The sequence below is a fragment of the Mizuhopecten yessoensis genome, unplaced genomic scaffold (genome assembly GCF_002113885.1).
Source record: "Mizuhopecten yessoensis strain PY_sf001 unplaced genomic scaffold, ASM211388v2 scaffold4839, whole genome shotgun sequence".
NCBI lineage: Eukaryota > Metazoa > Mollusca > Bivalvia > Pectinida > Pectinidae > Mizuhopecten > Mizuhopecten yessoensis.
Window position 1 is genome coordinate 853755 of NW_018405747.1, and position 13382 is coordinate 867136.

The window sequence follows — 13382 nt, forward strand, 5'->3', positions numbered from 1 at the left end:
TGAATTTTTTTCATTTAGCACTGGATAACACTTCATTTTTGCTGCCATTTGTTATGAGGAATCAACAAGTGTTCAGTTATACCACATGATAATGTGACTCACACTTAATACAATAAAAAAATCTTATTACATCAATTAAATGAAGAAATAAAGTGACACACATTGCTTGTATTGCTCATCTGGTTTGAGTTATATAAACTGCCTAAAGAATTCAAATAACGTAAGGGCAATGACAATTTGTTGCTAAAATGTATAATCAACTAAAATTAATAGTCAAAAACGTCTTGACTTAGCATATCAGAGATCAGGGTGGTGATTTTGTATTTCAAATCAATCCCAAAAAAATAACAGTACCTTTAAGGTCCATGAATTAGTTTAAGTTGATCAAGCTGATGACCATTTGCCTGGTGAAAGTTAAAAAGAACTGGAAATTGTCAAACCAAAATCAGATATGAAGTTTTGGCCAAAGCCTTACCTTTCATAAATGCTAAGTTCACTTGGCCCTAGTGATGCTTCAGACCTAATTTGTTTAAATTCTTTTCGCAGCAAACACACCCCTCGGACCCTAAGGGAGGGTCATACCCATTATTTAAACATAATATGATTTCCTTGTTCCAATGGACAGAGTGCTGTCAGAAAGGTTAGCTAAAATCTGTAGTCTAAACTTTTGACCATTATTTCTGGACATATGTTTATACAGGTAACAGGCACATCCTTGCTTTTTGACAGATTAAAGTACTGTACATTTCTTTAAACATTTTCTTTGGGCTGGCAAGATGTATAAAGGTTTACGTAACACAACCAATAAGTGTTTACGTGCGACATTTCGATGACTAATGCAGTACATAACCTGTCAGATCTATAAGACAAATGACCAGTGAAGTATATGTGGCTGATTTTAATTGTATATAGGATTACAGTCTCCTTCTAGCTTCAAACTAATGGGAATTTCCCTTTAACTCGGTGGTAAAGCATCCAACTAGGAAGTCTAGGATGGCGGGTTTGATCCCCGTTGGAAGCACATTACTCCATTTCCTGTTATAAATGGTGTCCTTGGCCCTTCCTGTGGTGACAGGGAGTTAAAAACTGGGTTGTGGTGTTCGAGGGCAAACATATTTAAAAAAGGGGAGTAGTGTGGCAGATTTCAATTGTATATAGTGTTGAAGGACGAGGAATAGTGATTAAGATAGTGCTGTCGCTGGGGCTCGAACCTGCGACCCTTGGCTCTCCAGCCCGATGCTCTACCGCTGAGCTAAAGGGAAATTCCCTATAGCCGACGCTTGTAAGGCAACCTAATCAATGCACATCTTTTGCAATAGGATTACGGTCGCCTTCTAGTTTCGAGGTAGAGGGAATTTCCCTATAGTTCAGTGATAGAGCATACGACTAAGAACCTGGAGATTGAGGGTTTGATTCCCAGTGGAAGCACACTATTCTCTTTCCTGTTACATATATGTACACAAAGGTGTAAAGATTGTACAAGATGGCAATATAAAATCGACATTGATTTTGTTATGCTATAATCTTCACTTGCCAACTGTCTGATGAAAGTGGCAAGAGTACATACTGTACTAGTAATCAACATGTCACACACAAACCCTTCACCAGTTGTGCTACATAAATTCTCATAAATATTGTTATTAACTTTGCACCATAAAGAGTGTTATTTACTGTAACTGGTCACACTAGAAATTAATCGTAAAAACAACCAGACTGACAGAACTCATTTTCACCACTTGAATATTTGACTGAGTGTTTGACTCTTCTTTTGTGAAGTTTTACAAAAAAATGATTCCTGGGAAAATAGAAGTGATTTATGGTAATATAGACTTTCCCTGATAAACAGAGCCAAGATTTTCAACAATTGTGACTTTCTCAGATAGCGAAAGCAAAATATACAGTAATGGTTATATTCCCTGATAAAAAGAACTGAGGTTAAGGAAGAATCTATGATATTTAATCAGGCATCCTCTAATGCCCCTCGTTTCCGTTTACGGTGATGTCTGACCATCTCTGATGTGGTCAGTTTCTCTATTTGTCTTGTTTCCCACTTATAAAAGTCATTGAGGCCTTGCTGTCCAGCCTTAAACAACAGTCTCTCGGACTCATCCAACTTCTCCGTAAGTCTTGTTGTGTCTTCATTCAAAGCGTTCTGTGAAGAGTCCATAATTTTTCTTAAACGTGTCTGGAAAGTCTGAAAAAATAACAATAAAAAACTATAATGTCAATTCTGCTCAAGAGTCCAACTCGAATTTAAAGCTAACCATAGTACATGTAGCTATGTTCCCATTAAGGTAATAGGATTGTGTCGCCATTTCTCAGTAGAATGTATTCAAATTTTGTAGTTATATTGCTTTCAAGTAAAGAAAATTTTCTACCACAAAAAAAATATAGGTTGTCAGAATTTTAAGGATTTTAAATGGAAATTTATGTAAAAAGGAGTGATTTTTTTGCAAAATATTGAAACACACAATTTTTTGCAAAATAATGTCAATAAAAATGATACTAACATAGATCAGTATTGCATTAATGTATATCAATTTCATAAATGCTGAAATTGTGTAAAATTAATTATCTATAAACGATTAAAAATTGACATTTTATAATAAAACCATATACACATAGTAATTGCATGCAAGAGTAATCGTTCTTGAAAAACTTTACAGTAGTGAAATAGGTAGCAGGTTTCCTTAAGTACAGAAAATTGGACACATGTGACTCATTGATTAAAAAACAACTGAATTAATGCCTGGATTGCTTTGCAATACTTTAATATTGAAAGAACACACTGTTCTGTCAATAATAAGCATATAATATTCATCACTTTGATAGTAAACATTAGATTATGGGGAAATTGTGATACTGTCTCCCTACATTGGATTTTCAACTAGGGATGTACTTCCTATTTCTGTTTAGCAATACACTCCTATGACCTTAATTGAACCTGTATCGAAGACCATCTATGTTAAGAGATTGACCACTTGTAAAACTCCCCTTGCTGTAATTTTCATGTCAGCTAGCTCAACCTGTAGTAAGAAACCAGTAACAATAACAGACCCCTTACTAGAACTGGATCCCTTAAAGGTGATTTTTTTTTATTGTAAGTTTGTCTGTATTCCCAGTACTTTAATGCATGAATAAATGTGTTGTCGTATGTGTCCAGTTGTAAAAATTAGATATACAAATGTATGTTTTTCTCTACCTCTTCTTTTACACTTGTAAAAGAGACCTGTTTTATAATGCAAGTGTTTACGCACAAGAACAAGAAGTTCAAAAGAGTCAACAAACAAGAGTGAAGTATGAATACTTATTGATATTATCATATTAGGTTCCCAGCCCTGGCAGTCTCCTTAATTACGATTGAAAAAAAGTAGAAGAAATCTAGATCTATGCCTACTTCATCAATATGAAAAAAAGAGTTCCCTTACATACAATGAAAAGCAGGAAAGACATAAAATGATATAGCATGCCTACCTTGAGCAGACTTTTTGAAATGTCTCCACTGTCAGGAAGTTCAAACCGAAGAAGCTGACATCCATAGCTGTAGTAAAATGGGCCTAGCTTGTGGAGGTCTACAACTGAAGCGTCTGCTGTTAAGATCTCCCGATAACTCTCCTTGTACTGTTTAGGGATCTCAACACTCACAATGTGGCGCTTGCGACTGCACAAAGCTCGTGCCATCCAGAAGGGCATCTCCAGCGTTGTTCCCGGAACAAGATCATCACCTTCAGAACTTGAATCCAAGTACCCTAATAAAAGGCATATAAATAAATGTGCTTCAGATAATTAACTTAAACAAAGTTTTAAATATTGACTAATCAATCCCATGCATTTGTGAATTCCCATTTTTCTAAATTTGATATTCAGCTTGCTATTTCTCGAGTTAACTTTCAAGAGGCGGATCTAACGGGGTGTCACCAGCACATGCGACACGCTGTTCCCTTTACTTAATGAATAATAGATATAAATTTATACTCTATCTATCGTGCGACACCCCCAACCCCGTTTAGTGTGTGCACTGTAATCTTTCGTACAGATCTATATTTTATCCTTTAGGTTATTCCAACCATAACAAGCTTATCCTAATTGAATGTTTTTATTTCTTGACTGGTGATTTCAGCTGTGTATTAGTACTATATGTATTACACTGCCCAATGCACAACCCATCCCCACCCCTCCTCACCCTCCAAATGTGTGGAATAGTTGACACTAGTTAATATCACACCCAATTTTAATTTTGATTCAAAGCTGTTTGCTTTTTAACTTGCACTGTCTGCTTTATCAGCATTAAACTGGTATTTGCAACTTTAATTTAAGGTGCTTGGCACGCTGATATGATATGTATATACTACTATACAGCGTATACAGTGAGGGCCAGCCCAGCGTATTCAGCATGTCACCAACGCTGGACAAGTTCCGGTGCCTGTTTGTGACATACCAAGCAGCTCTACGTTGCACCATTTCTATTTGTTGGATGTCTGTCTTATTGTAGGGGTCCTATACAGTACATGCATATTCAAGGGATGGTCTGACGAGAGCTTTGTATGCATTTTCCTTGAGAGATGTGGAACCTATTTAAAGATTTCTACGAAGGAAGCCTAGGGTGGAGTTGGCTTTTGCACAGACTTTATTTATATGAGTGTCCATCTTGAGGTTAGATTGAATGTTAAGGCCTAGATATTTGGCATCATCTACATGTTGGAGTGAATTACCATTTAAAGTGTACTGGAATTTGACAGGGGGACGTATTCCTAGTGATTGACATGACATTACACTTGTCAGGATGGAATGACATCTTCCAATTGTCTTCACACTGTGCAAGTAGGTCTAGATCAGCCTGTAGCCTTAGGGCATTACTGTTTGATTTGATAGCCAGGTAGGCAATGGTTTCAACCGCAAAAAGACGGACAGTTGCATCTAGACCCACTGGCATGTCGTTGATGTAGAACAGGAACAATGAAGGGCCGATGACCGAGCCCTGGGGGACTCCAGACATGACATTCACGTACTCAAGACTTTTCACCTTCAACAAGGACAGACTGTGTCCTGTCTGATAACAGGTCTTCTTTCCATGTGGTAACTATGTCCCTCACACTGTAGTGCCTCAACACCCTGGACGGTAATGGTGAAATCTGGCATAACTTGATATTGCGGGTTTGCAGAGATTTTGCATCTTTGTTCAAATTGAGCTGCAGTGAGCTTCTCTGAAGTAGAGAAGACAGACTGAAACTGTCTGTTTAGTACTTGAGCCTTACTGACAGGGTCATGGACAAGTTTCCCATTTTGTTTTAATGAAGAGATGCCGTCAAAGTCTGATCTTTTCTGCTTTATGTAGGACTAGAATCTCTTCATTGTCCCATAGTCTGAATCGGTCTTTGGAGGGGAGGTAATTCCTTCAATGTAATGCCAATACGCCTGACGCAATAACTTTTGTATAAGATGTTTTAATTCCCTATATTTGGATTTCATATTGACATCCCCTGATTTTTTACATTTTTTTGTAGTCTATCTCTTTTGTGCATTAGTTTTCTGATATTAGGGGTTACCCATGGCTGACTAGGTTTGGGTTTGATGTTTTTGTGGGGGATATGGTTTTGGATGGAATTAACCAGACCGAGTCTAAAGATTTCCCACATTGTATTTACATCTTGATCAGATTAAGTTTGGATGGAATTTAGTATGTCTGGTAGGTCTGATCTGATGCTGTCCCAGTTAGCTTTTTTATAGATGGGGACATTTCTTGGTCTGATAAGGGCTCTTTGGGGTTCAATATCAAATTCGACAAATGGTATGTCGTGGACTGAAATACCAGGGATGACTTCAGTACGGGAAATTTGATTAGGGAAATTTGTGATTATGAAATCAAGGGTATTTTCATGCCTAGTTGGTTGATCTATGACCTGTACATGACCAGTATCATCTAGAAAGTTGGAAAAATTATAGTGATTTTGGACATGGCTAGTTTTGGGTTTGATAATCCTTCGCTCCCAGTCCCAGCCTGGCAGATTGAAGTCACCTCCAATAAGGAGTGCCGCGCTGTTTAGGGCAGTTGCTTTTCTCAAAGATGTATCAAGCCTTGCACAGCTGATATCGTTTGATGTTTTGGGGTTGTAGTAAGAGCATATGTATAATGGTTTTTTGTCCACAATTTTTATTATTTCTGTGGTATTATCTGGTAGTAAATCGTCGCTGATGCAGTCATTTTTTATTGCTATAAGGACTCCTCTCCCTTCCTTAACATTATTCTGGGGGTTTTCTGTCGTTACGATACACTTTGAAAGTATTGGGGGAAAAATTCTGAATTATGGATGTTTGAATTTAGCCACGTTTCAGTGCCAATGATGATATCTGGCTTGGTACTTTCAAGGAGATTGTCTAGGAGGTGTTGTTTGTTTTTAACAGACTGAAAGTTGATGTTTAGTATTCTAAGGGGCTTGGTCTTACTTTTGGTATACCGCTTCTTGATAATTCTAACTGGGGTTGATAAATGAAGAGGTTTATGTTGAATATTACTACTGTTGATGGTATTTACACTTGCATGTGTCAAGGTCTGAGTATAGGCTATCAAACCTATTGGATGTACTGGCACTATGCAGGTCAAAGAGAATATGAGTCTGCCAGTTGCAGACATTCAACTCAGTGTAGTTCCGCTATAATACAATAGACTGAATTGTCTATATTCCTTTGAATTAAATTATTCACGTTATATACAGGGTCTTTTATACAGGAACCTGTAGATTGAGGGTTTGATCCCCGGTGGAAGCACATTATTCTCTTTCCTTTTTTGTTGACTATCACCAGAATGCATTCGGTAAACGAAGTGAGGTGTGGTACTGCTACGAGCGAAGTTTACAACCTTGTTACAAATGTACTTCTAATTCTACCATTTGATGACCTACTTCAGCATAGTGAACAGGTTGGGGAAAACCACCAACTTGCGTATATACGCAAAGTCGCCTATTATACGCCAGTCGGAGTATGGATTTGTTACTAAAAATAAACCAAATCGCTTTAACAGTAACCTTTGCAAGATATCATACAAAATCGCATTAATTTGCTAAAAGATGTTTACTGAAAGTGTTGGCTACTTAGAAACTTGATGTAACTTTACCGGAAGTATTGCATCTGTTTTTGGTACTTTCCCACATGCAAATAAAGTTTATTTTTACATTGTATTATGTTTCATGACTAAATAAATGCGACTTGGACAAACAATGTGAAAAATTTAAGATTAAAGTGATTTTGGCTATTTTTAGTAACAAATCCATACCCCTGTTGGCGTATAATAGGCGAGTTTGCGTATTATACGCAAGTTAGTGGTTTTCCCCGACCTGGTGTAATGTCATATATAGGTGTACCGCTATGAAAGGAAAGGAACAGAACTTAATATTGATGAACAGAGTTAGATGATTTGAAGGACAGTAGTGAATCAGAAGAAATAATTTGAGAAGGGAGTTTGTTCCAATCTTTGATAGTCCGAGGAAAGAATGATTCCTTCCTTACAGACGTCCTGCATGAGATATAATGTAATATTTCATTAAGCGTCATAGATGAAATGAAACTGCTCCTCACCTAGTCGATAAATTGTCATTTCCACAGTACATGGCAATCGCTCCTGAGTGGCAAGAATGTCGTCAACACTGAAATAATTTTCAGTACCTTCCGACATCTTTTCCTTGTTGAACGACCCGCCAATAAACACCGGATGTTGCTGCTTCGTTCGTCACTTCCTGTTAGATTCTACTTTCGATTTGATGGGTAAAAATAGGGAAGATTTTTTTTAACTGCAGTGACTTATTGAGGACATATATATGCTGTTGATTTCAAATGCCCCTTTTGTAAATAAAGGGGATTGGATTTGATCAAAACAAGAAAATGCGGGGAAATACCTTGAAATACAAGGTTTATATTGCGAAACGAAGAAGACTGGAATTACCTGTGGTTGGTCACGCTCGCTTCGTTTGAATAGTCTCTGTACGTCATCGTCTGGTTAGCTTATCGACATATTGACACTTCTTTCCATTTCTAATGCCTTAAAAATCTAAATAAAAAACCCTTAATGGTATTAATTAAATATAGGTTTAAACTATTAAAAGAACATTTGAAACGCGAATATACTGAAAGCTATCTTGGAAGAAATCTTAATATTATTTTGGATTACTCGTTTAACTAACAAGGCTAACAATAATATGTTCAAAAGAAACTGATCAACGCTGTTCTTCCTGGTTGGGAAGCATTTATAGTGCACCATTTTATATCGGTTCACGACGACACGGAGGTGATACCCTTCATTTAAACTGTAAGTTAATTGCTGTACTAATAATAATTGATATATTAATGTATTGTACAACACTGACATAAACCTAACACTATATGATATACTTTTGTTGAACACTAAAATCTCCAATGAAATGTTTAAGAGAAGGACACAGGAAATACTCAGTTAATTGCTGTCGTTTGATGCCCCTCCCCCCCCCCCCCCCCCAAAAACCATTTGTATCAACCGATTAAGAAATAGTTACTGATACATTTGTAGTGATGATGATTTAATGAATTTTAATATTTTAAAGGTTTCCGAATGTTATCAAAGGACACCTGACAACTGTTAGTAGGACTCCCATAAATCATCCGCATGTAGTCTACAGAACAATGGTGGGTATTTACACGTCTTTAAGTTTGGCCTTGGTGGTGGCTTTAGTCTACTGCTCTTCCAACAATGAAGCAACACCCCTTGGCGGTATTGGAGTGGGCGGTCACCTTCCGCAGGAGGCGAAGATAGGGGTATTAAAACCATGTGGTAAGTCTGATATTTTTGTTGTCATAAAGAGAAAGAGTGTATGCAAGTACAAATATATGAGTATGTAATTTTTACTATAATATAAAGTATAGAATTAGAATATGTTATACTCACGAGGTATGTAATTCAGCGTGTGGAAACTCTACTAAACTTTGTAAAACTATGTACGGGTTATGTAGTAATGTCTTAGTATATAACCAGTGTATGTTTTCTTTACTTAGAAATAGAGAATAGATATTCAGTAAAGATAAGACCGAATGTAGTGTTTCCTTGAGAACAGAGTGGATATTTAACGATTACTAAGTACAGAAATGCAGACTATAACCTTTACTGAACATAGGAACATAGTAAGAAGTTTTTTAGCACACCTGCCCGAAGGGCAAGTGAGCTTATGCCATGGTGCGGCTTCCGTCTTCCATCCGTCCGTCAACTTTTCCTTAAAACGACTTCTTATGAAGAACGGACGGACCTAGAGTCATTATATTTGGCTGACAGCTTCGTTGGTAAGATCCCAACAAAGTGTGAGAATGAAAATGACCTTGACGTACTTTCAAGGTCACAGGAGTCAGATATGTCAAACGATGCAAAAGACTTCTTCTGAAGAACTGAAAGGTATAGAATCTTCATATTTTGCTGGTGGCTTCCTGGGATAGAGCTCGACAAAGTTTGAGAATGAAAATGACCATGACCTATTTTAAAGGTCTCGGGGGTAAAATGTGTCAAACACTTAAAACGACTTCTTCTAAAGAACTGAAAGGTATAGAATCTTCATATGTGTGTGGTTGCTTCATGGGATAGAGCCAGATAAACTTCGAGAATGAAAATAACCTTGTCCTACTTTCAAGGTCTCTGAGGTCAAATGTGTCAAACTCTTCAAACACCTTCCACTAAAGAACTGAAAGGTATAGAATCTTAAAATTTGGCTAGTGGCTTCCTGGGATAGAACCCGACAAAATTTAAAAATGAAAATGACCTTGACCTACTTTCAAGGTATCTGGGGTCAAATGTGTCAAACTCTTTAAACAACTTCCACTGAAGAACTGAAAAGTATGGAATCTTCAAATTTGGCTAGTGGCTTCCTGGGATGGAAGTTTAAAAGCTTCCTGGGATAGAAGTTTAAAAAAGAAAATGACCTTGACCTTCTTTCAAGGTTACAGGGGTCAAATATGTCAAACGCTTTGAACTTCTTCTGAAAAAGAATAAAAAAGCATAGAATCATATGATAATATTTGGCTGGTAGTTTCATCTGATGGAGTCGACAAAGTTTGCGAGTGAAATATTTGAAGTACAGGGCAATAATTAATGAGAATATTTTGCAATGACTGCTTAAATATTCAGGTGAGCGATGAAGACCCTCCGGGCCTCTTGTTTTTATTTATGATAAAAATGGTGGATGTATGCAATCTTTTTTGAGCATAGAAATAGTGTATATTACCTTTCATGAGTAAAGAAAAAGTGTATGTCATCTTTACTCAGTATAACAATAGTGTATGTTACCTTGACTGAGGATAGAAATATAGTATTGTTTTATTCTACCGAGTATGGTAATGGTGCTTGCTATTTTTACTGATTTCGCAATCTTTACTGAATTGATTAAAATGGCGGCATTACTGCAATGAAATTCTAAGTAATGACATCCTGTTTTGACCGTATATGTGTAAAAGTCACTGAACTCATTTACCCCTGAAGACGCATTTGAACTCTTCAAATTCAAATGATGGAATAGTTGATTAGGGGTGAATGAGTTAATCGAACATATTTGAAATTGTTTCAAATAAATAAAAGCATTTTCTTGTATCCGCGAGATTTTCATACATATGTAGCAGCTTTTTGTCAGATGATGTTGAATATGAGGTTTTACACACTGTGTACGTTTTTATTTCGTCGCTTTGCACACTTTCAGCATCTCTCTTTGACAGATGATGTTGAATATTTATTTCGTCGCTTTGCACACTTTCAACATCTCTCTTTGACAGATGATGTTGAATATGAGTTTTCACATGTTTGTCCACATATCTACTGGATCCCAGGCGGAGATATTGACCCCAGGAGCGAGATCATCGTCGGGGTACATTTAAGTATGCGTAAGTGTTCCCCTACACCATTAGATTTAATACTTTTCCATTTTTAATTTTCTGTTATATTGATGATTGGAGCTACCAATCAATGTTCTTACGCATATTCCATATTTCTTAACTTTAAAGTGCAATGTATTTAGCTATTTCATTTGACAGTATATCTACAAAGTTGGAAACTATTGAAGTAAACTATATGTATTGTATATTGAACTGTTTATGCAGTGAAGTAAACTATAAGTATTGTATATTGAACTGTGTATGCAGAAGAGGAAACTATATGTATTGTATATTGAACTGTTTATGCAGTGAAGTAAACTATAAGTATTGTATATTGAACTGTATATGCAGTGAAGTAAACTATATGTATTGTATATTGAACTGTTTATGCATTGAAGTAAACTATAAGTATTGTATATTGAACTGTGTATGCAGTGAAGTAAACTATATGTATTGTATATTGAACTGTATATACAGTGAAGTAAACTATATGTATTGTATATTGAACTGTAGGCAGTGAAGTAAACTATATGTATTGTATAGTGAACTGTATATGCAGTGAAGTAAACTGTATGTATTGTATATTGAACTTTATATGCAGTGAAGTAAACTATATGTATTGCATGTTGAACTATATGTATTTTATATTGAACTGTATATGCAGTGAAGTAAACTATATGTATCGTATATTGAACTGTATATGCAGTGAAGTAAACTATAAGTATTGTATATTGAACTGTGTATGCAGTAGAGGAAACTATCTGTATTGTATATTGAACTGTATATGCAGTGAAGTAAACTATAAGTATTGTATATTGAACTGTGTATGCAGTGAAGGAAACTATATGTATTGTATATTGAACTGTATATGAAGTGAAGTAAACTACATGTATTGTATATCGAACTGTATATGCAGCGAAGCAAACTATAAGTATTGTATATTGAACTGTATATGCAGTGAAGTAAACTGTATGTATTGTATATTGAACTTTATATGCAGTGAAGTAAACTATATGTATTGTATATTGAACTGTATATGCAGTGAAGTAAACTACATGTATTGTATATCGAACTGTATATGCAGTGAAGCAAACTATAAGTATTGTATATTGAACTGTATATGCAGTGAAGTAAACTACGTGTATTGTATATTGAACTGTATATGCAGTGAAGTAAACTATAAGTATTGTATATTGAACTGTATATGCAGTGAAGTAAACTATATGAATTGTATATTGAACTGTGTATGCAGTGAAGTAAACTATAAGTATTGTATATCGAACTGTATATGCTGTGAAGTAAACTATAAGTATTGTATATTGAACTGTATATGCAGTGAAGTTCACTATATCTATTGTATATTGAACTGTATATGCTGTGAAGTAAACTATATGTATCGTATATTGAACTGTATATGCAGTGAAGTAAAATATAAGTATTGTATATTGAACTGTGTATGCAGTGAAGTAAACTATATGTATTGTATGTTGAACTATATATGCAGTGAAGTAAACTATATGTATCGTATATTGATCTGTATATGCAGTGAAGTAAACGATATGTATTGTATATTGAACTGTGTATGCAGGGAAGTAAACTATATGTATTGTATATTGAACTGTATACGCAGTGAAGTAAACTATATGTATTGCATGTTGAACTATATGTATTGTATATTGAACTGTATATTCAGTGAAGTAAACTATATGTATTGCATGTTGAACTGTATATGCAGTGAAGTAAACTATATGAATTGTATATTGAACTGTGTATGCAGTGAAGTAAACTATAAGTATTGTATATCGAACTGTATATGCTGTGAAGTAAACTATAAGTATTGTATATTGAACTGTATATGCTGTGAAGTAAGCTATAAGGTTTGCATATTGAACTGTATATGCAGTGAAGTAAACTATATGAATTGTATATTGAACTGTGTATGCAGTGAAGTAAACTATATGTATTGTATATTGAACTGTGTATGCTGTGAAGTAAACTATAAGTATTGTATATTGAACTGTGTATGCAGTAGAGGAAACTATATGTATTGTATATTGAACTGTATACGCAGTGAAGTAAACTATATGTATTGCATGTTGAACTATATGTATTTTAAATTGAATTGTATATGTTGTGAAGTAAACTATATGTATTGTATATTGAACTGTATATGCAGTGAAGTTCACTATATGTATTGTATATTGAACTGTATATGCTGTGAAGTAAACTATAAGGTTTGCATATTGAACTGTATATGCAGTGAAGTAAACTATATGTATTGTATGTTGAACTGTATATGCAGTGAAGTAAACTATATGTATTGTATATTGAACTATATATGCCGTGAAGTAACCTATAAGTATTGTATATTGACCTGTGTATGCAGTGAAGTAAACTATATGTATTGTATATTGAACTGTATATGCCGTGAAGTAACCTATATGTATTGTATATTGAACTGTGTATGCAGTGAAGTAAACTATATGTATTGTATATTGAACTGTATATGC

General features: G+C 35.3%; 2 protein-coding genes across 4 annotated transcripts in view; one reads left to right on the plus strand and one right to left on the minus strand.

The window, feature by feature from the left end:
* Positions 1-1300: 1300 nt before the first annotated feature.
* LOC110449913 (DNA replication complex GINS protein PSF3-like) lies at positions 1301-7712 on the minus strand. Its single transcript, XM_021497077.1, has 3 exons — positions 7573-7712; positions 3475-3749; positions 1301-2194 (listed from the first exon to the last, which is right to left on the minus strand). The coding sequence occupies exons 1-3, from the start codon at positions 7667-7669 to the stop codon at positions 1961-1963; spliced, it is 606 nt and encodes a 201-aa protein (XP_021352752.1). The 5' UTR covers positions 7670-7712; the 3' UTR covers positions 1301-1960.
* Positions 7713-7770: 58 nt separating this feature from the next.
* LOC110449914 overlaps positions 7771-13382 on the plus strand; it is an 8804-nt gene continuing 3192 nt past the window's right edge. Inside the window, exons 1-3 of one of the 3 annotated variants that reach the window (XM_021497079.1) lie at positions 7771-7974; positions 8571-8797; positions 10774-10881. In XM_021497079.1, the coding sequence (XP_021352754.1) occupies positions 8650-8797; positions 10774-10881 (256 nt within the window). In that variant the 5' untranslated portion in view covers positions 7771-7974; positions 8571-8649. Of the gene's footprint in view, positions 7975-8189; positions 8300-8569; positions 8798-10773; positions 10882-13382 lie in introns of those variants that run through there. The other 2 variants (XM_021497078.1, XM_021497080.1) reach the window with 2 other exon arrangements.